Source organism: Nyctereutes procyonoides, unplaced genomic scaffold (assembly GCF_905146905.1).
Source record: "Nyctereutes procyonoides isolate TBG_1078 unplaced genomic scaffold, NYPRO_anot_genome, whole genome shotgun sequence".
Lineage (NCBI taxonomy): Eukaryota > Metazoa > Chordata > Mammalia > Carnivora > Canidae > Nyctereutes > Nyctereutes procyonoides.
Genome location: NW_026575140.1, coordinates 57976551 through 58001712, shown reverse-complemented (window position 1 = coordinate 58001712; position 25162 = coordinate 57976551). Strand labels below are relative to the sequence as shown.

Here is a 25162-nt window from a genome sequence, read left to right as displayed (position 1 = left end):
AACCATCTTTAAGCAGTGGCCAGATATGTTAACGAAGTGGCTCAGAGTAGCAGGGCCATAGGGCCTGTGAGCCAGGTTAGGTTAGGTGGGATACTTAGAGCCAGCCTGCCTTTGGTGGCATCTGCTGAAAGTCTACTGTTAAGGAAAGCAGGACCCCGGAGACACCCAGGGTCTCAAAGTCTCCACATGGTGGTGCAAGCAGAGCTGGTGATACAGCAGGAATGGTGGGTCTCTGAGGACGGCAAGTAGAAGCCACCCAAGGTCTACCTGAACCAAAATGTCATCAAGTAGCTGGGGACATTAAATCTTTAAAAGGGAATAGAGCAACTTCAAACAAAGCCAAATTAGAAGCTAGGAATTACAGAAAGCTATGAAAAAGATGGTTTTTTATAAAGAAAGTTTGGGGATCCCCATATTTAAGATCTCAAAATTCCAGGTGGAAATAAAAAACCCAGAAAGTCCCAATGAATAAGCAATAAAGGAAAGAGGCCCCTCCAAGAGAGATATGAAGATGAGCAAATGGAATTTCCAAGGAAACCAGGGGTGAAATTGGAGAAATGTCCAAACTGAGTGGGAAAGAAAGCTGGCAGACTGGGTGGCTTCTCCCACGATTTGAGGGGGGCCACAAATACCAGCTCCCGTGTCTTTAGGCAGCAGCTTCGGGGGAGGCCAGAAGCAGAAGGCTGACTCAGGAAAACTGAGGTGAGAGTTTATGGTGGCTTCTAGAAGGAAAGGTGACATGTGACATCCTGGAGGCAGGAGGAGGGGGATCTGGACTCCAGTCAAATCACCAGGGGCCAAGCCCTAACTTTGTCTCTTAGGAACTGTAGGATCTAGGATCGGGCAATCCATTCATCTGTTTAGAGCTCAGTCCTCCCATCTGAAAAATGGGACACAAAGCAGACCGACTCTACAGGGTCATCTTAAGGACGACATGCATGTGGAGTGCGGGCACCGGCAGTGGGAAAGGTTGGGGGCACCTCTCTGAATAAAATCTAAAGTTCATCACATTTTGAAAGGTTGGTTTGGAAGGACAAAGTGGATCAATAAAATCGGTAGATACTACACATTTATATAAGGCAGTCTTCATGGCAGGGTAGGGAGAGGAGTAATCCAACTATATTTTATTTTTTAAAGATTTATTTATTTATTTATTTATGAGAAACACACACAGAGAGAGAGAGAGAGAGAGAGGCAGAGACACAGGCAGAGACACAGGCAGAGACACAGGCAGAGAGAGAAGTAGGCTCCATGCAAGGAGCCCGATGTGGGACTCGATTCCGGGTCTCCAGGATCACACCCTGGGCTGCAGGTGGCGCTAAACTGCTGTGCCACTGGGGCTGCCCCCAACTATATTTTATTTTATTTTATTTTATTTTTTAAAGATTTATTCATTCAGAGAGCGAGAGAGAGGCAGAGACACAGACAGAGGGAGAAGCAGGCCCTATGCAGAAAGTCCAATGAGGGACTCGATCCCGGGTCTCCAGGATCACACCCCGGGCTGCAGGTGGTGCTAAACTGCTGCGCCACCGGGGCTGCCCCCAACTATATTTTAAAATGAGCTCAGGGAGCCTGGGTGGCTCAGTGGGTTGAGCGTCTGACTTTGGCTCAGGTCATGATCTCAGGGTCATGAGATGGAGCCCCACAACCAGCTGTGCTCAGCGGGGAGTCAGCTTGAAGGTCTCTCTCCCTCTCCCTCTGCTCTCCCCCCCCACCCCGCTCTCATGCTCTCTCCCTCTAAAATAAATAAATAAGTCTGGGGGGGAGGGGAAGAGCTTTCCCATCCCAAGCCCCAAATTACTTGTCCATACCACTCAGCGCACTCCCACCTACAGGGAATGCTGTATTCTATCATTTTCTTGCTCACACTTTGTCTCCTTGGCCGGATTCTAAACTGCTCAAGTAAACAGCGTCGCCAAACTATCCATTACAATCCAGATCCTGGGTCGCTGCCCACAGGTCCCTGAAGACCTGGCAGTCAGAGCTGCCAAAATAAAGGTGGCCAGCATGAGGGTGTGAAACCAAGAGCAAACATATCGTACCCTCGCTCAGAGCGGTGGTTTGGCTGCAGGTTGGACAATGTCTATGGTTTCGGCTGCTAGTGACTCAACCCTAAGGAGCTGTGGGCAAACAGCTCACGTTTTCAAATGGGTGGAAGTGTTTTCCCAAGGACAGGAGGAAAACAGGAGGTTTGCAGATTGGGTGAGGCGCAGTCAGGGCAAGGATACAACTCAACCTCCGAAATCTTTACGACACAGAGTGTCACTGTGGGCCCTTCCCTGCAGGTCAGAGCATCAAAGGGAAGAGGCAGCATCTTTCTTGCACAGTCTTAATACAAAATGATACTCAGAATGCTGAACACATACCCCCAATAGGCAGGGTACTGAATGGGATGGAAATGATCAGATAGATGCCATAAGCTTGACCAACTGGATTGCAGCTAAACACCAACAGAATAGAAGCCAGGGAGATTCTGGCCACGGGGGAGACCTTCCAGAAGGTGAGGTGATTGGGTGGAGCTAAAGCCCACTTGGCCCCCAAATCCTCCATGTCCTGTTAGGAAGAGCCAGATGGGGGTGGGTCTCCCTCTCTCCTTCGTCTGGGACCATGGGCAGGGTTGGGGGCAGAGGTGAGAGTCACGATGTGGAACGTTCAAGAAACCAAGACAAGATGGAAGCAGTCTTAGATCTCCATCTGGGTGGTTGTGAGGGTGCACACCTATATAAAAATTCACTGAGGGGCACCCGGGTGGCTCAGTCGATTAAGCACCTGCCTTCCCTCAGGTCATGATCCCGGGGTCCTGAGAGAGAGCCCCACAGCAGGCTCCCTGCTCAGCAGGGAGTCTGTTTCTCCATCGCCCTCTGCCCCCTGCTTGTGCTTACTCGCTCTCTCTCCCCATGAAATAAATCTTTTAAAATATGAAAGTTTCCCAAAATCTAAAAAAAAAATAACGGAGCCACACGCTTAGGATCCGTGCATTTTACTTGTATGATCTACACCTGTTAAAACCCAAACCAAACCACCACCAGCAACAAGCTCCCTCTGTTTGCTATCCTTTATTGAAGGGCCTCACACCCACGTGAGACCCCAGACAAACCAGAATCCAGGTAGGTCCCCCAGATACAGCAGGAGGCCTGGGAGGGGAAGGTAATGACTTGCGATGCCGCCAGCCTCACCTCTGAGAAACAGAAGCCCACCACAGACAGGCAGACAGACAGGGGCCTGGAAGAGCACTCTCCTCGCCCTAAGTCCTCTCCCCTGTGCCCCACTTTAAAAGAAAGCCAAACACTGGCTATGCAGACCCCACCCCACCCCTAGCAGCATTTGTGGGACCCCCCACCCCCACGAGGGGCACCCCCAAGGCAGCTCCCATCCTCTTCCTTCACTTTGGTTTGCTCCTGGCAACTCCGTGCTCGCTTCCTTCCTGCAGCCTCCGGCCCAGCTTCTCCCACGCCGTCCAGCACCTACTCGGACCTTCTCGCCCACCTGTGGCCTTCTCGACCCGGGCTCCTGGGGCAGCTGCTCTGCCCCCGACTCGGCGCCCCCGACTCCCAGCCGGCTCGGGCTCACACAGCCGCCCCGCTCTCCTTGAGGTCGGGAGCCGAGCGCTGGCGCCTCATGCGCGGGGGAGTGGTGTACGGGGGGTAGCGGGGCCCCGGGGGCCGCTGCGCCGGGTACGGCTGGGGCTGCTGCGGGTAATAGTTGTGCTTTTTGGGCTGGAAGTGCTGGGGTTCGGGCTGCGCGGCCCCGCCCCCCCGGGACCGGCCGCCTCCGTCCAGGGAGTTCCTGCGGGGCCGGTGGGACCTCCGCGGACTCGGAGGCCGGCGCGCCGGGGCAGCTGGAGGGGGCGCGACCTCCTCAGGGGGCGGGGGCGCCGCGGGGGCCTCCCCAGCCGCCGCCCCCGGCCACGACTCCCGGTGCTGGGGGTTGCTCTTGAACGGGAAGCGCAGCTTGCAGTCGTGAGGGGGCACAAAGCGGGCGGGGGGCCTGCGCAGCCCCCCGCCCCGGCCCCCCGCGCCCTGCAGCCCCTGCAGCCGCAACTGCTCCTGCTTGAGCCAGCGCAGGCGGCCCCGGCGGAAGGCTGGGTCCTCCTCCATGAGCCGCGACACCCGCTCCCAGCTGGACAGGGGCGGCGACTGGGGCCGCACTGGGGCCAGGGGCGCGCGCTCGCCGGGGGCTTCCTCCTCTGCTGCCACGTCCGACCCGGGCGATGCAGCCCAGGCGGCCTCCGCAGCCTCTTCGTTGTCATCCTCGTGATCCTGCGGGGGAGAGGGCAACAGAGCAGGGCCGTGAGCAGAGCCAAGCGCTGAGCGGCAGGGCAAGGGGGCGCTGGGGCGTCTGAGCTGGATCCTGGCTGCTCCCTCCTGGCCCTGTGGTCTGCCGCCTGGCCTGAGGTCGTCACTGTGTCCAGGCTGCTGGGGCCAAAACACAGTACCTCTGGCACTGGGCAGGCGGAAGAATCAAGAGTTAACCGCGAAAGTGAGTAGCAGAGCCCCGCAGGTAGCAGGCTCTCTGTAAACCGTCATGAGTAAGTACTGAGCCCCGGGCATGGAACAGTAAGTGAGAAGGCAAGACAAACACCTGCCATCATTTAAAGGCAGATTCACAGCCGACAGGTGAATGAGAAAAATACATAGTCTGGTACAGTACTGTCTCTATGAAAAGTTAAATTTGAGTGCATACTTATATTCTTTAACACATTATTTACACCCCACAGAAGATCCGTACTGTATGACATGATGTGCATTATGGAAACATGTACATCCGGGTGAAAGGCAGAGCAGAGCAGGGGATGGGAGCCAGGGTGAAGGTGGCTGCCCTGAAGGCAAAGGGAGTGTCCACTACAGGAAACACCTGGAGGAAGAAGCGGGAGAAGCCTGGAGGCAGCAGGTGCCCCCAAGATCCAGGACCAACAAGGAAGCCAGGGCAGGATAAGGTAGGCTGTCAGGAACCTAGGCCCAGTCGTGGATGTGGCTCATCCACCAGGGAAGGGGGCGGAATGGGCGGATGGGGGACAGACGGGACACAACACGACAGACACAGCAGGAAGTGTCTGCTGCAGGGAACCGCGGTGTCCAGCGCACTGCCTGGCACACAGGAGGCGCTTGGATGTCTCCTTGTTCAGTGAATCCCTGCAAGCCAGAGTTGGGCGATCACAGGGCCCTCAAGGGCTGCTGTCACAGGGTGATATGATGGGACGCAGTAGGGGTGCTCCACATGCCAACTCTGGCAGGCAGCAGTCCCCACAGGAGGGGGGGTCCTGGGGTGCACATGAAACCATGTCGAGTAGCCATTTAAGAACTGTGTGTTTCCCATGGGGCTTCTCAAGCTCTGCGGACCTTGAAACACCTGGGTACTCCTTACAAATGCAGATTAGTCCCAAGATGCAGAGACTGAGCAGGTGTAGGGTGCAGCTCAGAGATGCTGGGGACAGCGCCCTGGGGACCACCTGGCCAGGACTCAGCTCACACCCAGAAAGGAAGCAGGAAGCAGGGAGGTCTTTGTGGGGAGGGGCCAAAGGAGGGAGGGGGATGAGGGAGCGGGCTATAGCCCTCCCCACCTGGGTCAGCGGGATGACCCTCTCCATGCGCAGCATGCGGTCCCTGAGGGCCTGCAGCTCGCGGTCCTTGCTGCTGTTCTGCAGTTTCACCTCCTGCAGAATCCCTGTCAGCTTGTCAATGTGCGCCCGCAGGTCCTCCACCTCCGCCCCGCGGGCACCCTCCTCGCCGCCGCCTCCACTGCTGCTGCCTTCCTCCTCGCCCACCGTGTCCCAGACATCCCGGGCCACGGCCCTCCAGGCGTCCCCAGGGCCCTCGGGCTTGCCGTAGGTGCGACACAGCTCTCGCATCTTGAGCGCAGCCAGGGCCTCGATCTCGGCACGGCCGTGGCGGAAGTCGGCCAGGGCCACCTCGTAGCAGATCTCCTTGACCGCCTGCATCTTCAAGTCAGCCATGGTGGCCCAGCGGGGGTCCTTGCCCTGCAGCCGCCGCCGCTGGGGGATCTGGTACACGCGCCGTGGGGCACGGCGCTTGCCGCTGCTGGGCAGGCCACAGCGCTTGACAATGGTCTGCACGGTAGTCGGGGGCAGCTGCTCCCTCAAGGAGGAGATGAGGCGCCAGCTCTCCTCGCAGGAGCGCTTGTCCGAGTCATCCCCGCTGTCAGAGTCTGCATACTGGGGCCAGAGAGAGTGGGGGAGTGGTAAGGACATCCTGGAGCACCCGGGCCTCACTACCCCAGACCTGCTGCCATCCACACAAGGGGAACCAACGGGTCTGTCACAACCACGCGGAGGATTCCTGTGTGCCAGGAGGCCACACAGCGGCTGGCAGAGCATGATCCACCAGCAGGAGCCACCACACTATGGGGTCTACGCGGCCCGCACCCAGATCAGTGCTCAGGACTGGATTACACATTCACGAGCGAATCCGCTTAAGAAACAATTGTAGGCAAATAATAGCACAGGCAGTACTCGGATTTGGTAAAAATCAGGGAGGTTGGATCCAGGAAGCCCTACTCAAGTGGGAGGGACTCCTGCACCCAGTTCGCTCCCTGTCACATTCCTGACGCATCTCCTCCTAAATGCCATAGCCACCCCTCAAGCCCATACCCGCTCCGCACACTGGCTCAGACAGCACGGAATCAAAGCAGTCGGGCTGAGCACTGCCAGCCCATCTCCCACCTCTACAGGCCTCTCTGGTCTGCATCACGCCCCTCTGCACACCCCCCCCACCAGTCCCCATGTGTGTAACCCCCATGCCCTTCCCCCTAGTCCAGTCCCTCTGTGCCTGAGCCCCGTGGGCCCCCCAGTCCCTCTGTACCCATGCCCCCTGGGCTCCCTCAGTCCCTCCTGTACCCCCCAGTCCCTCTGCGCCTATGCCCCTGGGCTCCCCCCCCAGTCCCCACCCCCCACCCCCATGCCTGCATCCCCCCCATGCCCTGCCCCACCCTCACCAGTCGCTGCTGCTCCAGCAGAAGGTCAGCCTCCTCCTTTTCCTTCCGGTACTGATTCTCCAGGTCCTGCAGCCTGGGGGTGGGACAGGAGGGAAGAGCTGCTTGGGGCTCTGGAGCCACTGCAGTGGGGAGGCCAACAACAGCGGCTGGGGGACAGTCGAGAGCGCACCCACGCCCCTACCTCTTCTCCATCTCCAGCTTGATGTCAATGCCTTGCTGCTCTAATAATTCCTTCTGAGCAAAGTTCCAGTCGACGGGCTCAGAGGGTGGGCCAGGGGGTGGGGGCACCCCTCGCTCCCGCTCTAGCCGTGCCTGCTCGGGGTGATTGAAGCGGAACACATGGTTCTTGCCCATCACAATCCTGTTCCCTGGAAAACCAAGCAGAGAAAGCTGGGTTCACTCCCCCAGAGCAGCAAGCCCACTCCATGCCCAAGGGTATAGGGCCCTGCCTACAAGCTCAGGACCCTAGCACCATCTCTCTCACTACCCAAAGTCTGAGGGCAGGGTCCCCTGCTGATTCTTTTCCTGCTAGTCACAGGGAATCGGGAAGTGTGGCCCCCTCCTCCTGCTTCCTCAGGGCCGCAGGAGACACTGAGAGCTGAGTCCCTCCCTCCTGCACATCCCCATACTGTCTCCTGCTTATTTCTGGGTCCTGCCCTGGGGACTCCCCTGGCTAGGCCTGCCCGGGGCCCTTCCTCTACCTGACTTCAGCACCAAGGGCTCAGTCACCAGTCTCCCATTGACATAGGTCTCAGCGCCTTCACAGGGCTCCAGGGTGACCACCACTGTGCAGAGGAAGAGGAAAAAGGGGACCATTAGACCCTTGAGGGGGATTATGGTCACAGACACCCATCTTTCAGTACCCCTGCAACACATGCATGCACCCCCAGGCCCACCCCCAGTACCTGTCAGGGGTGCCACGGCCCCTCTGGTGGCAGGCAGCACAGGAAAGGAAGAGCAGAAGGAGGATTAGAGCCCCAGCTACAATTCCAGAAGCCTTTGCAGGAGCTCCCTGGTGCCCACCCCCGCTCCTCCCCAGCATGGGCTCAGGAAAGCAGTAACTCTAAGAGGACTGGGTCTTTCGTGGCCGTCGCTTCTGCCTTCCAGACGTGCACTCCTTCCTTTTCAGAGAATGCTTTTCCTGGCCCAGCCTGGCTCCTGCCACAGGCTCCCAGCCCACTGCTGTCTGATGTACCCTGCAGACTGCCACCTGACTGCCCTGCTTGAGCCACAGCCAGCAGAGCGCCGTGTTCACTAAACAAGACAAGGCCAACCCGACTCAAAACATCTATCAGGGTGCTCCTCGGTCCTCTGCTGCTCACTGGGACCAGGGCATCAGCAGTTTCCCACCCTCAGGGAGTGGCATCCCACTGTCATGGAAGGACCGTGGTCAGCGCCTTAGCTGAGGGGCGCTGGGCAAGCTGGCTGGCCTCCATGGGTTCTACATACTGGGATGAGTAAGTCCCTCCTTACAGAATGCTTGAAAGGCTCAAATGAGGTGCTGTGTGAAGCTATTTAGAACACAAGGAATAAAGCAAGCAGGAGGAGCGGTGGCATAAGGCCAACGGGCCCGGGTGCTGTGTGAGACCAAGGCAAGCACAGAACCCCGCTGCAGGCGGAGAAGGAGGGCGCCGGGTAGTGGTAACCCGAGCGCAAGCTCCAAGGCGGACTCAAACCCCTCACTTCATCACTGCGGGTGCCGGGCAAGGGGAAAAAGATGGCACAGCAGAGGGTGTGGGGGGCTTGTGGGGGGTACCCAGCTTGCCCCCATCTTTCCCACCAGGCCCCCAAATGCCTTCACTGGCTCCGCAAGTACTTTGCACCCTCCTGTGTGCCAGGTGCTGCTTTAGGTCCTGGAAATACCCTGGAGATAAACCCCAAAGCCCAGCTCCCAGAGCTCACTGCCAGCTGCTTAGATGGGCAGCAAGTCAGTCAGATGATCGGGCAGTGGAGGGACAGGCGTTAGGGAGGGAAGGGGGCCTGGCGAGCAGAGGCCTGTGCTCCCGCTGGGCTGGGCTGGCGTGGCCTTTCCCATGTCCAGGCGTCCAAAGCCACCTGTGGGGGGGACAGCACTCAGAGCCCACCCCCCAGCTGGCCATGGGGCCACTGGGTCCCCCTCGTCAGTGCCCAGCTGCATGGTCTTGGGCCAACGCCCTAAGCGCCAGGAGCCTCGGGTCCCTCACCAGTGGCAGCCCTAGCCAGCAGGGCAGAAATGAGGATCCACCACGGCCCTCTCTGCAATCTGCTGCTCTGAGTCCCCAGTCCACGGTAAGAACCTGCTGCAGGGGCTGAGCCTTCACGGCCCCTCCCTCTAGGGCGCAAAAGTCGGGCTGCTCTCACTGCTGAGTAGCTGTGGTGTGCCTGCCTGTCATCTTTCCCAAGGCTGGGCTCCCCTGCGACCCTGGATGCTTCTGGTTGTCACCTAGCACGTGGCTTGGGTGACCTCGGAACAGGAACTCGGCTGGAGCCCACTGAGCTGACCTCATAGCTCGCAGCCTGTGATGCCAGAAGCATCTGCTGCCTCTGGGGACCTGAACGACCCTAGAACCAGCGCCTCCATCTCCTGACCCTGAACTACTCCAGAACCAGCACCTTCACCCCCTGACACTGAGCCACCCCAGAACCAGCACGTTCACCTCCTGACCCTGAGCTACCCCAGAACCAGCGTGTTCACCCCCTGACCTTGAACCACCCCAGAACCAGCGCATTTACCTCCTGACCCACCCCAGAACCAGCACATTCACCCCGACTCTGAGCCACCCCAGAACCAGCACATTTACCCCCTGACCCTGAACCACCCCAGAACCAGGGCCTTCACCCCCTCACCCTGAGCTACCCCAGAACCAGCGCCTTCACCCCCTCACTCTGAACCACACTGAAGCTGGATGGGCGGGCCTCCAATCTGAGCTGTAAGCCACACGACAGAGCCTTTCGTATCTTTAAAACGTGCTGACCACGGGTGCCCTATGTCCCTGTGTCCCCTGCAGACCCTGAAGCACATGCATGGGCTTAGCTGAGGCAGCGCTCCCGTGTACCACCTCCAGCCTCCCTCCCCTCCATGTTTCCCATGGCTCCATGCAACTTGGGCCTGAGTAAACCCAAATCATTCCATTTTTTAGAAGAATGACAGAGGTGAAGCTTGGGTGGCTGGCTCGGCATGCTCTGACAGCCTCTCAGGAGGCTGGCCCAGGCCCCTGCACCCACCCACTGTGCTGCCTGCTGTCGCTTAGCATTTGGGACTCCAGACCTGGCAGGGCCCCTGGAGGCCTGCTCCACTTGGCCTCACTCCAAAAGCCTCTTCCTGGGCAAAGGGTCACCCACCTACACCTCCTCCAGGGAGCCCCCCCCACAAGCCCCAGAACTAGGCACTTGCTGAGGATGCTCAGGGATGAAGGCCCCAGAAGGGATCCGCTCCCGTGTCAATCTCAAGAAACACCTGTGTTGAACCACCGCAAAGCTTGTGTTACGCACGTGTTGACTCTGGGTCAGAGACTTTCCAAACAAGTGAATCTGAGAAAAACAAAAACTGACTCGCGGGATTCTCCATCTAGGCGTGATGAACGTAAAGCACAAAACAAATACTGAATATACCGTCTTCGTGACCAAAATTATACCTCTCTAGCCCTAAAAGCCTGTGGACTTATCAAAATAATGGAAAAAACTATTCAAAAAGATTTCAAGTTGATTAGAGAACAGATGAGAACATTTAGATAAAAATGCTTCAGAGACGTCTTGGTGGTTCTGTGGTTGAGTGTCTGCCTTTGGCTCAGGTCATGACCCTGGGGTCCCAGGATGGAGTCCCACATCGGGCTCCCCGCAGGGAGCCTGCTTCTCCCTCTGCCTGTGTCTCTGCCTCTCTCTGTGTGTCTCTCAGGAATAAATAAATAACATCTTAAAAAAAAAAAAAAGGATGCTTCAGGCCTATCTCCCTGGTCAGTCTGTTTGCCACAAAGCAGTCACAGGGTTTCTTGGAAAACAAACCAGGGCCTGCCACGGTCTCTGCTCCCACTGTCCTACCCTCCTGAGGAGGCCAGAACCCGTGTTCGGATGCCCTCCCAGGTCCTCCCTGCCTCACAGCTCTCAGCCCAGCCAGGCTGGTTCCTTGTTCGTATGCCTAGTGCCTCAACCTTCCAGCCTTTGCACCTGCTGTCCCCCCCATACCCACATGGCACCCACCTTCTCTTCCTTTAGGCTTTCTTTTTTTTTGAGTGAGTGAGAGCACGAGCAGGGAAGAGAAGAAGTAGGCTCCCCCGGACTATGATCTGAGACAAAGGCAGATGCTTCTGAGACCCAAAGGTGTCCCAGAACATCTTTATTATCTGAAAGAACGGGCAGTGCTGGGGATCCCTGGGTGGCTCAGCGGTTTAGCGCCTGCCTTTGGCACAGAGCGTGATCCTGGAGTCCCAGGATCAAGTCCCACATTGGGCTCCCGGCATGGAGCCTGCTTCTCCCTCTGACTGTGTCTCTGCCTCTCTCTCTCTGTCTCTCATGAATAAATAAATAAAATCTTAAAAAAAAAAAAAAAAAAAAAAGAACGGGCAGTGCTCCCTTGAGTCTTACCTCCCAAATCCCCACCTCCTCCCAAGAGCTGGGGACCAACTAATCTACCTTCTATCTTCACAGATTTGCCTATTCTAGACACTCCGTATAAATGGAGTCATAAGCTATGTAGTCCTTTGGGATGGGCCTCTTTCAGCATGTTTTCAGGGCTCCTCCATCCCGTAGTGTGTATCAGTACCTCGTTCTTTTTATTGACAGATAAAATTTCATTGTAAACTACATAAAAAATAAATAATTAAATTTAAAGAATGACTGAACCAAGATACAATGATGACCTTAAAACAATACCCTGGGGATGGATGCCTGGGGGGCTCAGTTAGTTAAGCATCCAACTCTTGATTTTGGCTCAGGTCATGACCCCAGGGGGCCCATGTCGGGCTCCACTCTCCAGTGCACAGTCTGCTTGAGACCCCCTCCCTCAGCCCCTCTGACCCCCACCTGTGTGGGTGCATACATGCTCAAAAAATAATTATGCTAAAACACCCCAGAAAACAAAAACCACCTTGAACCACCCCAGTATCGTTTTGTTGACAGACTACTCCCTTCACACTTAAGTCCTGTGATTCCTAAAAGCTTCTGCCTCTACGGCCCAATCAGGGCTGAAAATCTATGAGAGTTTTGGAACCAGAGGGATACACAGGCCAGAAGCCACTGCAGTCATAGCGGGATGGACAGAAGCAGGTTTCGCAGAGATAAATTCAAATATCCCACTGAAACAAATACAGCTTTTCATAAAAAATAACTGGGGTGCTCTCTCACACTAAAAAAAAAAAAAACAAAAACAAGTTAGAGGGCAGGATGTCCTCCTCACTGAATCTTCCCCCACGTGTGCCACAGGGCTGCGTCAGCCTCAGGGACCTGCACTCCCCCACCACAGCAGATTGCATCTCCAGGGCAGGTGCAGACAGCCAGAGCTTGACCCAAGCTCAAAGGCCCTCGGAAGGCAGAGGCCCGTCCCCTCCTGCGCTGCACTCCCAGTGTGAGGACCCAAACCCGCGTCTCTATCCAGTGTGGGAGGAACTGCATGCCGTGGCCACTCTGTTCTCACCCCTCAAGCCTTACCTTCTCCATCCGGCTGAGGGATACTCCGGAACAGACAGTGTTGCTCCCGAATGAACTGCCCGGTCAGCTTGATGTCCACATCGACCTGGCCAACCCTGGAGAAGCAACGGTCGACATTTTCTGAGCATGCACCAGGCCTTTTATCAAGCCACTAATGAACACAGGATCACCCAACTCCGTAGGCCCAGCACAGTTATTCTCATTTCACGGATTAGGTAGGTCAAGGAATCTGCCCCAGGTCACACAGCCTGGCAGTGGTGGAGCTGGGATCTGAGCCTGGACCTGCCGGATTCCAAAGCCCGGTGCCCCCACTCACGGTTAAACAACGGAAATGTGGGGAGCCTGGGGTGGGATGGGCACTCTGCAGCACGGGCCTCCCCTGTCCCCAGGGATGACCACCCTGAGGACTCACTCCTTACCCAGGATCACCACCAAGGACAGCTGTACATGCTTATGGTGGCAGAAGGGGCCCCTCACCCCTTTGGCTCCAGGAGGTGACCTCAGGGGCCCCGCGCACCAGGGGTTCATTGGCATTAACCGGCAAAGCCACCTGCCATGTGGGCACTGCTCAACGTGAAGCTGGGCTTCATGCCTCCAAGGGACACCCAGGCAACGCCATGGTGACTAAGAATGTGGCAGTTTTAGTTTCCCACACGTTATTTTGCGCACATAAATCGGGGCGCTATCCCTATAAGCCAGGCTGGCTCCTGGCGGCATGTCATCCATCCCATTGCTGGGCAGAGGGCATGGCTGCTGAGCAGCTGGGCTCATGGCTTGTCAGGAAGCCCGGAGGGCGAGCCGGGCTGGGTGGGCAGCTGTCCTGAGCTCTGGAGTGTGTCCAGGAGGGTCATCAGAAAAGGGAGGCATCGCTGTGGCCACTTGTCTCCAGCCACACCCAAGGGGAGAGGCTGCCCCCCACCCCCAGCCACTGAGTAAACACTACCTGGTGATGCCATCCTTGATGTGATAGAGCAGGCATTCGGACATCAGGGGGTCTTCGTTCAGGTTCACCAGGTGGGGAGTCTGATGGCGGAGGGCAGAGATCAGGGGCGTTGCGGGAGGTGGGGGGAGCTATGCCCCCACCTCGGGGAGCTCTCCCACCCCCGTTTATACAGCACCCCGGGACAGCCTGCCCCACTCTCCGCATACACAGGGGTCTCCAGACCCACCCCCTCCCCCCCCACAGCCCCAAGTCACCCACCCACCCGAGTCCCTGACAGTGACCCCAGGATCCCCTGCCATCGTCTCTGCTTTCCGGGACCCCTCCGTCCCACCTCATCTTTCCCTTCAGCACGCCTCTTGCTGCCTGTGGAGAGTGCAAGCGGGCGCTAGGTGCGGGGAGCCGCACCTCCCACCTCTTTCCAGAGGGACTTTCTCAGGAACACAGGTGACATTAATAATTAAGAAACAGTGCCAGCTTGATGCAAAAGCAACTGAAACCAATGGCCTCATTGCTCATAGCAGGCTCCCCACTCTTTCCCGGCCACTGCAGCCCCAGGCCTGCTTCACCCAGGGCCTCCCTGGCTGAACCCATCCCATCAGGGAGCTGCTCTGCCACCCAAAACCCAGCTCAGGGCCCTCCCCAGAAGCACCTTTCCTGACTGCACTCCCTCTGCCCACACGCCCACCCTCTACAGGCAGGGAAACTTGGGCAGCCCGGAGAGCTGGCCTCGTCCCTCAACAACTCCTCATGGCACTGAGCCCAAGCCCAGAAAACCTCCCTTCCTTCCGCCCACTGCCCCCTTTGGCCCTCCCCGCCCCAGGCCTGCCTCCTGCCCACCCACCCCACTGCCCAGGCGGGCCCTCCACTCAGACCTCTCCGCCTGGCATCCTGTGGCCACCCAACTTGAGGAGCCTGCCCATGTTGGTACCCTCGGGCCTCCAGGGTAGGGCCTCCTGGTCAGAGCCACCAGGTCAGGGCCCCCACCTGTGTCCGAGCCCCGTCCAAAAGCCCCCTCCCCCTTCTGTGCTCCTGCCCTGTGGATTGCAGAGCATCCGCTCCAGAAGATGGCCTCTTGCACCCCTGACCACCCTCATGACCTGCTCCTAGGTACCCTGGCCTGGAACAGCCTCTCCCCACCCCCAAAATTGTTTACTTCCTGTCCCTCAAGGTCTGTCTCAAATGCCACTTCCTCCACGAAGCTTCCCTGAGCCTTCAAGCAAACACGAGATGCCCTGCCCACCTTCTATGAGGATTTACCGCGGCCTTTCTGTGTACAAGGCCCCAGGGCCCACGGACGAGCCCCGGTCATATGCTGCTGTCCCCGCAGTGGGGAAACCAGAGGCAACCTGGCTGTGGAACCCACGACAAGCGGGGGACGGATGTCCCACGGTGGTTTCTGGCCTCTTCATGCCCTCTGTTCGCTGTCCCTTCGTCCCCAGGGAGCTGAGCCACCACAGCAGGGACGCGCTCACGTGAAAGAGTGGAGACCGGAGCTCAGCGGCAGGAGGACAGCATGGTGGCCCATCCTTGAGGACGAGGACGCGGACAGTAGAGGAAGAGTCAGGACGGGAGGGCACAGGGTGGCAGGGAAACAGCCAGGGTCCAGGCCCACGGCACTCCGGGAGCACCCTGAACAGTGAGCCCACAGCAATGTCCGTGGTGGGTACAACAGATACGACGTGTGCCCCCGTGTCTGCCCCAAGCCAGGCACCCAACAATCATGGCCGCCACCCTCCCCTAGTCCCGAGGGGTGCTCTCAGCTTCCTGGCTGCAGCATCAGGCCTGCTCTGGGAACGGCAAACCCAGATGGGTTATGGAAGCAGAACGTGATCTGTCTCTCAGGAGAGGGAACATGATTTAGGGCAGTGCTTCCCGGTCTTCATTCAGCCTTGAAGCCCTTTGTGCGGATGAAACTGAACCTGGAAGCCTCCTTGTCACACAGATGAGCAGGGCGATGCTGGGGGCAGCGCTGGGGGCGGGAGACCCCGGGAGGGAAGCACCGAGCCAGGCTGGAAACCAGTGAATTCAGAAGGCTGTGGGCCCAGTGGTGGGAGTCCTGGGCCGGGGCGGGGGTTTTCCCTCAGGTTCTCTCTCGGAGACCAGTTGGCTTTCCCTTAGGACCCAGTCCCCGCCAGGGTGCTCCCAGGCTGGAGCCATCCCCACCACCCTTGAGGCCCAGCTCTTTCTTCTCCCCCCACAACCCGCACGCCGTTTCCCATGAGAAGGCATGCAGCCTCGCCACCCCAAGCACACACCTCCTTCACCAGTAAGACCAGCAAGACCAACAAGAGCCAACAGGCTGAAGCGGGTAAAGGAATGGGGGCTCTGCAGCTGTGCTCCGGGAGCATAAGTAGCACTGTTAAAATCTTTGGGGGGCGCTTTAGCAAAATACATCAAAAGTTCACGTCTCCCATTTGACCCTAAATCTCCACCTCTGGGCATTTGTTCCCCAAATGATAAACCTCTAAAGCCATGGACCAGAACACGAACGCGAAACCACCTGAGCGCCCGTCAGCAGGAGGCTGGTTAAACGCAATCCCATACCTACTCGAACATTCTGACACCATAGAACAGACGGAACCCTGATAGTGTCACCTGGAGAAGCAGGTAGAGAACCACCACTGGTCCAGAGACACGTGGACAAGTGTGTGTGGCACACACCAGACACACCTGTGTGCGCTCAGACCAGCCTTTGATGAACACGTCAGGGCCACATACAGGCCCCTGGGAGAGGAAGATCCTTCCTCCAAACTGACCTCTCATGCCATGGGCATGTTCCTCTTATGGGAACAATTCAAAACCAACCCAAACCAAACCCCGTCTACTGGTCCCTGACCTTAGGAGGCAGCATCCTTCCCCGGGGCAGCACGAAACGCGCCCGGGAAGGAAACATCCACCTCCTCATGGGTACCCAGCACCCCTGTGTGGCCACAGACCTTGCAGAAAGCCAGCCCTGCCCACCACTCCCCCCACCATCCCAGATGCAGACGACAGAGAGACCCCAAAGCCCTGAGTGCCCAGCGCCAGACCATGCCCCCGGGCCCCTCACCATGCCCTCTCCCTCCCTGGCCGTGCCCCAACCCAGGCAGGGCAAACCTCTCCTCCCCTGGGATCCCCATCCGATGACACCTACATGCTCCATTTCCCAGATGGCCCTGACCTAGAAGATGAGGAGGAACCTTGTTCCAGTAACCTGGCACCTCTACCAGGCAGCCCTGCCGGCTCTGAGCACAGTGCACCCGACGGGGCCCAATCCTGCAGCCTTCATGCTGTGGACCAGACAGGCGGGGCTGGCTCGCAGCAGGACTGGACACCCCGCTCTGCTTCCATGGACCCCAGGACACCCTCCAGCCACACACACTGCCATGAATGTGATGGTGGCCTACAGCCCACGTCCTCTGAGCAGCCTGGCCCTGCGCCACCGGTGGGGACCAAGGGCTCCCCTGAGCAGGTGTCACACGTACTGGGCACAAAATTCTACAACACAGACAGCACAAAGGGAGCACGTGGCCGCCCCAACCTGCCCCCAACCCCGCCCTCCTCCCCCACTCCCAGGGTGACCACCCAAACCCATTTCTTGTGACTCCAGAGACGAGTGCCACGTGAACTCATACTCACACACATAAATGCACGTGTGGGTTTATGTTCATTAACACGTGGACTACAAACAGCCCATGAACACCCACCCTGGGGAGCAGGGACCTGGCACCCATCTGCAGCCCCTAGAGCCCCTGCCATAGGCTGACTGTCCAATGGAGGCCAGACAACACGCAGGAGGTGACTGGTGCGGAACAAACGCACAGGTCAGAGTGGGGCTCATCCCATGCCCCCCTAACCCTCCACCTTGACCCTTTCAGGCTCTCCCAGGCCTCAGCAGACCCTCACTCACCTTCTTCGGAGAGAAGACGCCCACAGTTCCCCCGTCCTCCCGGACAGCCACCCCCATCTCAGCCAGCAGCGCTTCTCTGGAGGTGGAGAGACGAGGGGTCTCAGGGGCCCCATGGGCTCTTCCCCTGTAGGGCCCTAATGCCCTCCAGTCCCCCACCAGGGCCCCACCATCAGCCCTCCCCTCACACCTCTCCATCCTCAGCGCTTCCGTCTTGCGCAGCTTCTCCTCCCACGTCTCGTTCAGCTCGGCTATGATCTTCTCCGTCTCCTAGGCGCACAGGACAGGTGGGGGGCTTGGGGCGGCCCGGACCCCAGGGGCTATGCTGCTCCTGCCACCTTTCCTTCATCCTCAACTCTGGCCTTGTAGAACCCAACACCCGGCAGCCCCCCACCTCCCTCCCCTTGCCCGCTCCAGCTGCCTACCTGCAGCCTCTCCATGGCCTCCTCAGGCCCAATCTGGGGCTCGGCACTGGGGGAGAACGATGGCTCCAGCTCCCCATTGTGTGCGGGGGGATGTGAAGGGGACACTGGGGTTGGGGGGGATGACGTGGCTGGCAGGGCACCTCCGGGAGTCCCCTCGTCAACCTTCAGGCCTGCTGGGGAGAATGGGGTCAAGGAGGCTAAGGGAAGGTGGAACTCACGAGAGGCGGAGGAAAGACAGCAGGGGGACCAGCCTATAAGGACTCCGGAGACATCTGGTCTACCCTCCCCTAGTAGGGAACTTGTTAAGGCCTACTGTGGCCTTAACAAGTGGGCACCCAGTCTCCGCTGGTTCCCCTCCAGACACGGAGAGTTCATTAGTGAGCACAAGAGCTGATTCCTTCCACCACGAGGTGACTTGCACCATCAGAAAGTGCTCAGCTGTGGCATGCCCCATTCTGCCCCACATGACACCTATGCCTGTTTCTAGACCTGCCTCCTGGGATAAGAGAGGTTCTACTACTCTCCCGTTTGCAAGTCCACCCTCCAGATGCCAGAGGGAAACATTGTGTCTCCGTTACCCTGCTCCTCCGGAGAACGGACTCTCTTAGTCTCCCCACTGCACCCCTTGGCCCCGACTATCCGCAGTGGGAAGAATCCCAGGGCCAGAGGCAGAACCCGTGGGTTACACAGCCTCTAACCAGGACATCACCTGGTATTCATGAGGCTGAGTGTTACGTGGTAGAAACCACCCATCCCTCTGCTGACTGGCGTTGAGCCTATGGCCAGCTGAGCCTGACGGTCCACGAAAGCGTCTGTGGAGGCAGGTGCCCCATGCTCATCCTATGTGAGTGGCTGCTGGAGCTATAAGCGCAGGGCTTGCCCTCTCTCCCCACTCCCTCACTTCAGCAGCCTTCAAGGCCCTCAAGTCCTCGCTCCCCTGGATAATCGGTCCCCCCAGCTCTCTGGAGGTTGGAGGCGAGCGACAGCCCCCCTGCATGCCCGCGCCACTGGGCGTATGAAGAGCTCCGTGGGCGATGGGCCCTTTTCAGCCTCAGGACTGGACAAGGGCAGCTGAGGGCCGAGGCGGGAAGGGGCAGCCCTCCCTCAGAGCCCGACCTCCCAGAGCCGAGGCTGACAGCCCCTGTGCCAGCAGCAGTTCTCGCAACCGGGCCACCTCCTCCTGCAGCTCTCGGATCAGCCGGGCGTTGGGGTCCTCGTTGATGACGGCATTACATCGGATCTGTTTGGTGCGGTCGGCATACCTGGGGGGGAAGGTGAGGGGGTCGGGGTGGGTGTGGCCCAGGCACCCCGTGTCTATGGCCCATCTCACTCCATCCCCCAGACTGTCACACACCAGGTCCGGCTAAGGCTCAGCCTGTCTCACGGCCAGGGTGGCGAGCTACCAGCCTGTGAGCTCCTGGGTGCCCCCCTCTGCTGCCCGCTCCTGCGGGAGCCCCACCTGAGGGTGCTCAGAGTCTCCTCATAGTTGATGTCTGCAGGGCTCAGAGCTGCAATCATGGCTGTGCGTGAGTTCCCACCTGCAAGATGAGAGGGGAAGGCTTCAGGCATGCTAGGCCTTGAGAAAAGTCAGACTGGGTCTCGGGGTTGGGGGATGCCCTCAGGTCTCCAACAGGATCACCACCTGAAATGGGGTGAAACTACGAGTTGTAGAACTACCCACAGACTCTGGTGGTCAGAGGTGGGGAGTGGTGAGGTCAGGGACACCTGAAACGTCTTGGGGACAGAGACAAGGAGAAGGAGGAGGACGCAGCCAGCGGGAGCATGGGGTCAGAAAGGGCTGGCCTTAGCATCAGGACATCTTCTAAGAATGCCCTGAGTCAGGGGATGACAGGGAAGATTGAGGTTCTAGGGGCGGCAACGGGGCTCGTCAGACCTATCAAAGGAGTTGGTGGGAGAGCAGAAGGATCCCTAAAGAGAGAGCGGAACTCCTCACCCAAATTCTCCTTGAGCAGCCAGGTGAGTACAGAGTCCCTGTAAGGGATAAAATCCGACTTCCGCTTCTTTGATTGCTGGGGACGGAACGGGGAAGGGGTCAGGACACCGCCCCTCTGCCCCCTGTCCCGGAACCGCTTCTCTTCCCAGCCCCAGGTCTTACCAGATCTGCCAGGGCCGAGATCACCTTTCCAAGAGTTGTCAAGGATTTATTGATATTGGCACCTTCCTGGAAAGAGACGAGGAACATAGGGAATGGGGGCCCCTCCCCACCTCCAATTTGCCTCCCCACACACAGTGCCCAGCAGTGCCCTCAGCGCCCCCTGAGCCCCCTCACCTTCAGGCGCATACCCCGGGCCCCCGAAGAGTCAGCCCGCTCACTGCCAGCCAGGTCTACCAAGCTGATCTTACTGACCTGGGGTCAGGAGAGGGCAGGAGGTTACAGGACATGAGGGGGAGCGGGGAGGGGGACAACAGGAGGACGCTCGGCAGGGGAACGGGGCAGGTCATGAGGGATGAAGAACCCACCTTCTCAGAGTCCAGCCCCGTGAGCTGGTCATGGCAGCGCTGCGTGAAGACGATGGTAAAGACGGCATGTGAACGGCTGCTGGTCTCATTCATGTTGGTGGCAGCCACAGTCCTGGGGGAAGGGAGTGGTCACTGGATCCGGCCTCTCCCCTGCCCGGCCCCGGCTCCCTGTCCCTGCACTCCAGCCACCAGCCTCACCGAGCCTTATTTCCACAGTCCATGAGGTCAGCAATGTCTGCATAGGAGGTCACAGCCAACTTAGACAGGTCCTGCACGTAGGGGCCCAGGATGGGGTGCTCCCGGACTCGCAGAGAGCCCCGGCTCTTGGGGTTCAGGAGGTCTCGAACTCGCTCACAGTAGATCTCCATGTAGCTCACCTGAGCAGGAGAAACAAGGAAGAAGCAACAAATGTACTAGACATACCAAAAGCAACTGACCCTCAACTCCAAGGATGTGACACGGGGGGCAGCGCCTAGTGGACACTCATGATGCCTCAGGCACGGTGCTGAGCACTTCCCACATGCAGGCTCACTAAGCCAAAAGCCCTGAGAGGGGGGCCGCTCAGTCTCATTTCAGGGGTGAACAGAAAGACCCAGAAGTGGAAAGACGAGCTCGTTTGCCCAAAGCCTCTGTTGACCACGGGCGAGCATACCAAAGGCTGCCTGACTCCTGAGACAGCCCGGCCATGGCCCTGTCACTGCTGCCCCCGCCCCACCTGGGGGCCACCGTGCCCTCTCCCAGCCCCACCAAGACCCACGCTCACCTCCACAGAATAAGAAAGCTGAGCACTCTCATTCTTATTAACACGAGAGAAGAGATCTTCGCAGAGCTGCAAGTGGACAGAGAAGCAGCTGTTCATGACACACCTGCCAGGCCCTGGCCCCAGTGGCTCTCTCTCCCCCCAGCCCCGACCACAGCCCTGAGGGAGCAGATGTTCCCATTTTACAGAAGGGACAACCACCTCAGAGAGGTTCACACTGGCCTTGGGTCACCAACCAATATCCGGTGAGCCAGGAAGCATCCCAACATCAGAGCCCGTGGGCCAGACCATCATGTCGCATGGTCAGGGAGAATTACAGTCAACTTCTGGTTACCCACACCCAGCTTTCCCTACAGGTGACACCCTCACTACAATACACACATCTGCAAGAGAACCACACTCACACGCCAGCATGAGACCAGATAAGACAGCAGCCAGAAAAAGAACCAGGGTTCAAACCCAGGGTTCTCTGACAAGGCTTTGGCTCTTCTCACGATGCTTTGCTGCTTCTGGGAGGCGCAAAGACCCCTCCCCGTGGGACCCTGGGGGTCCTTGTAGTGGCCCACCCCATTCCCCCACCACAGCAGCCTGAGAAACCCAGGTCTCCGGTCCACAATCCTCAGGCCTTTTCTCCCCAGAGGCAGCTGAGGATGCGCTGCCCGGCCACCTTGCCAAGTCCCAGGCATATACCTGGGGCACGATGCCCTGCTGCCCTGGCTCCTGCCGCCCCATCATGGTGTAAGACTTCCCAGCCCCGGTCTGCCCATAGGCGAAGATGCACACGTTGTAGCCCTCGAAGGCGTGGAGCAACATCTCCTCCCCGATGTCCCGGTACACCTGCTGCTGAGAGGCAAACTGAGGGTCCTCAGCCTAGGGCAGCAGGGGTGGAGAGACACGGCAGGAGCCCTACATCACTCACTCCGTCCTTAGGGTCTAGGTCCCAAGGGCCTTGACCCCATTGCTGCTGATCACCTAGAGATCTATGGGACCCCAGCCAACCCGGTTCACAGTCCTATGCAGTCTCCTGCCAGACCCAATTATCCCCTGGGACTCCCCCTCCCCACCCTGGTCCTGGCCCTCCCATCCCAGTCCCAACCCATCCCCTGGAGGTCCTATTTCCAGCAGTGCCCCCTCCCCAGGACCTGAACCCCTGTCCCTCACCGCTCAGCTCTCCCCTCACCCCAGCAACCTCACCGAAGTGTGCGACCAGTATGAGTAGTCAAAGGTGAAGCTTTTGGGGGCATCCTTGCTCTGTTTGGGATTGATGATGGCTGACAGGACAGGAGAAGGAAAGACAGGATGGCCAAGGTCAGGCACTCGCCCATGCTGCAGGAATCCAGGCAGCCCACTCCCCACCTCTATCTTAAACATCTCACCCCTTTAATGTTCCCCACCCCCCTCCAGCCACCATGGCTAATTTTGGCTTCCCAGGACCCGCCCCCCAGCAGGCTGCCTCCCTGATTGGGCAATGGAGGGCTCCAGGCCAACATTCCCCCTCCCAGGGACTGGGAGCAGGGAAAGGCCAGCCTGCCCCCACCCCACCCCCACCCTTTGGACTAGCACCTGCTCATACCCAGCCCAGCCCTCCTCCCGGTTCGGCCCAGCCAGCCAGGCCAGCCAGGCTAGTGTGGTGGGCCTGGCTGCCCCGCCTGTGCCTGGCCAGGCCCCTGGGACTCACTCACAGGTGGTGCTGCCCTGCATGCTGACCACACACTTGGCATCCTGGCTGGTCTCACGGGCGTTGAAGGGCCGAACCCTCACTGCCACTTTCACTGAGGCGCCAGCCATGGTTCCCGATCCTCTCACCCTCCTCAGCTGGAGGACAGAGAGAGAAGAGGTGGTCAGAGACCCTGGGGCGACCCAGATGCCGCCTCCCCTCTTCCCCCAGGAACTAGCATCGCCACTCCCTTCCCCGGCTAGCCAGCCCCTCAAGGACCCTGCTCCTGGTCCTCTGGCCTTCCTCCCAAAAGTCATTGTCCGCAGGGCCTCCCAACGGTGTTCCTGCCTCTTTCCCCGGCCGTATCCCAGCTCTCAGGGACCTGCACCATCATCGCAGAGTTACCTGGTGTCCTGGCCCCACACCGGGGGGGCTGTATCAGCTCTGGCTGCCACTGGCCCTCGGAGGGGGAGCCCCATCCTACCCTTGGGGCCTGGCCACACCAGCTGGGGCTGTGGGGGAAACCCTGGTTGTAGGGGAAGAGTGGTTAGGAGGCACCTGTGGCTCCAGAGGTAGGTCAGGGGTTCCACGGCCGGAGGGCAGGGGCAGAGGGTCACATTAGGAAAGGTAAGGACAGCGGTCCCTCCCGAGTGGCCAAATGCAATGTGAACCCAAGGACAGGGACCGTGATATTTTTATTCCCCGTCACTCCAAATGTACTGGACGTCCAGATACACAAGAGAGAGAGAGAGAGACTGGACAGAGGGCAGCTCAGAGAGGGGGACGCAAAGGCAGAGACACTGAAGGTGGCAGCAAGAGGGGGCAGACGAGTGGCAGAAAATCACAGACACCAAGAAAGGGAAAAACACAAGACAGGACGCGAGATCGAGGTCACGCAACCCAGCAAATAATGGAAGAAGAAGAGAGGGAGCTGCAGAAGATGGCAAACACAGAAACATCAGGCAGGGAGGGCAGCTTTGGGGCCACAGCACTAAGTGGGGCCTGGGAGAGATAAGAGAGAAACCCCCTCATAAAACCTGCCCTAGAATTCCCCCACAGGGCCAGCCAAGAAGTAGGAACTAGCTCCCACCCAGAGCCCACAACCTCCACACAGAGAGTTACTGCCAGTGGGCAAAGTCCAAGGGCTGGGGATACAACCCGGGATGGGGATCCAGGGATGCGGGCCGGCCAGTGTTCCCCAAACTCCTCGCCCAGGCCCCAGCCCCAGCACTTCCTTCTCAGAATCCAGGACAATGGGCAGAGGAGGGTGGGGTCATCCTGTATCCATCATACCAACCCCCAGGGCTCCTCTGCTGGGGGATCCCCGAGAAATACTTGTGTCCCTACTGTGGGACCAGGAAGCACTGGGGGCTCCCCGAAAGGAAGCAGGCAGGTTCCAGCCCCAGCCTGGGGCCAGCGCTATTGCATCCAGCGCCCTGGGGAAGGTGCCAGGCTGGAGCCCAGGAATGTGGGTGCCCCAGTGCTCACACCCTGGAAGAAGAGGCTGAGCAGCCCACGCCCATGGGCAGGAGAAGGGTGGAGGTTGGCGAGGGCAGACGGGGATGCGGGGCCCTGGCTGCGGCCCCCCAGGCCCAAACCCCCTTCCTGCAGGTCTTGCCGGGGCCTCACCTCTGCAGCCTTCCTGGGCAGGGCACGGGAAGGGGGGTCGGGGCTGGTGTATCCCAGGACAGGAAGGGAGGAGCTCACATCACAGAGGCCGTGCCAGGAAGCACAGCCCTGACCCCCCAGACCCCGGCCGGGGCAGGGACGACGACGGGGACTGGGCAGGGGAGAGGGCGGCACAGGGGCCGGCCCCGGGGGGCACCTGCCGCAGCTCGCCCCGCAGGGCCCGGGTCCCGTCCTGTGCGGGCGGCCATGCGGACCCGGTGCTCCCCCTCAGCCCGCCGCCCGACGGCCGCCTCGGGCCTGGCACCTCCGTGCGCCTCCGCGGGACAAACAGCACATGACCCCGGCTCCAGCGGCCGCCCGGGACCCCGGCTCCCCGCCCCCAGCCCCGCACATTCCTCGGCGGGCGTCCCTTCCCCCTCCCTGCCCCCCCCACGCAGCGCTCACCTCGTCGCAGCGGGGCTCCCCGAGCGACTCGGCGGAGGGTACCGGGGCGACCTTCCCGGGGAAAGGGGTCGGAGAGGCCGTGAGACGGCGGCCGCAGATCCGGAGCGGGCTCGGGGCTGCCCCCGCCCCTCGCCGGGTCCCGGGGCGGAGGGCGGCGGACTCGCGCCCCGGGGGCGGCAGCAGCAGCGGCGGCGCCAGCGGCCGGCGCCCGCCCGGGCAGCGCGAGCTGGGGCGGGAGCGAGGGGCGGGGGACCGGCGGGCGCGCGCACGCGGGCGGACGGACGGGCGCGCGCGCAGTCCCGACTCGGGCCTGGGAGCGCCCCGGCTGCGGTGACAGGGGCGATGCCCCCGGGCTGTGGGGCCC

The 25162-nt window shown here is 59.5% G+C and overlaps 1 protein-coding gene across 6 annotated transcripts; it reads right to left on the bottom strand.

The window, feature by feature from the left end:
• Positions 1 to 2964: 2964 nt before the first annotated feature.
• On the bottom strand, positions 2965 to 25034 carry KIF1C (kinesin family member 1C). 6 transcript variants are annotated; one of them, XM_055305472.1, is made up of 23 exons: positions 24799 to 25034; positions 23131 to 23251; positions 22747 to 22883; positions 22263 to 22339; positions 21759 to 21938; positions 21072 to 21137; positions 20507 to 20685; positions 20309 to 20420; positions 20118 to 20195; positions 19944 to 20009; positions 19782 to 19857; positions 19287 to 19365; positions 18944 to 19089; positions 17828 to 18000; positions 17593 to 17672; positions 17406 to 17481; positions 13517 to 13596; positions 12574 to 12668; positions 7653 to 7736; positions 7133 to 7319; positions 6952 to 7024; positions 5561 to 6172; positions 2965 to 4259 (listed from the first exon to the last, which is right to left on the bottom strand). In XM_055305472.1, the coding sequence occupies exons 3-23, from the start codon at positions 22787 to 22789 to the stop codon at positions 3567 to 3569; spliced, it is 3255 nt and encodes a 1084-aa protein (XP_055161447.1). In that variant the 5' UTR covers positions 22790 to 22883; positions 23131 to 23251; positions 24799 to 25034; the 3' UTR covers positions 2965 to 3566. The 6 variants fall into 6 exon arrangements, with proteins under 6 accessions (XP_055161447.1, XP_055161443.1, XP_055161444.1 ...); XM_055305468.1 differs by having other exon boundaries at positions 22751 to 22883; XM_055305469.1 differs by having other exon boundaries at positions 22751 to 22883; positions 23131 to 23237.
• Between the last annotated feature and the right edge of the window lie 128 nt (positions 25035 to 25162).

What these genes read in the sequence shown, in the direction of transcription:
- KIF1C (XM_055305468.1), bottom strand. Translation starts at nt 22,856, where the DNA reads ATGGCTGGCGCCTCAGTGAAAGTGGCAGTGAGGGTTCGGCCCTTCAAC. An exon ending in AGGCCATGGAGAGGCTGCAG is followed by an intron (nt 17,673 to 17,827) that starts GTAGGCAGCTGG and finishes CTGTGCGCCTAG; the next exon opens with GAGACGGAGAAGATCATAGC. An exon ending in GAAGCGCTGAGGATGGAGAG is followed by an intron (nt 17,482 to 17,592) that starts GTGTGAGGGGAG and finishes CTCCACCTCCAG; the next exon opens with AGAAGCGCTGCTGGCTGAGA.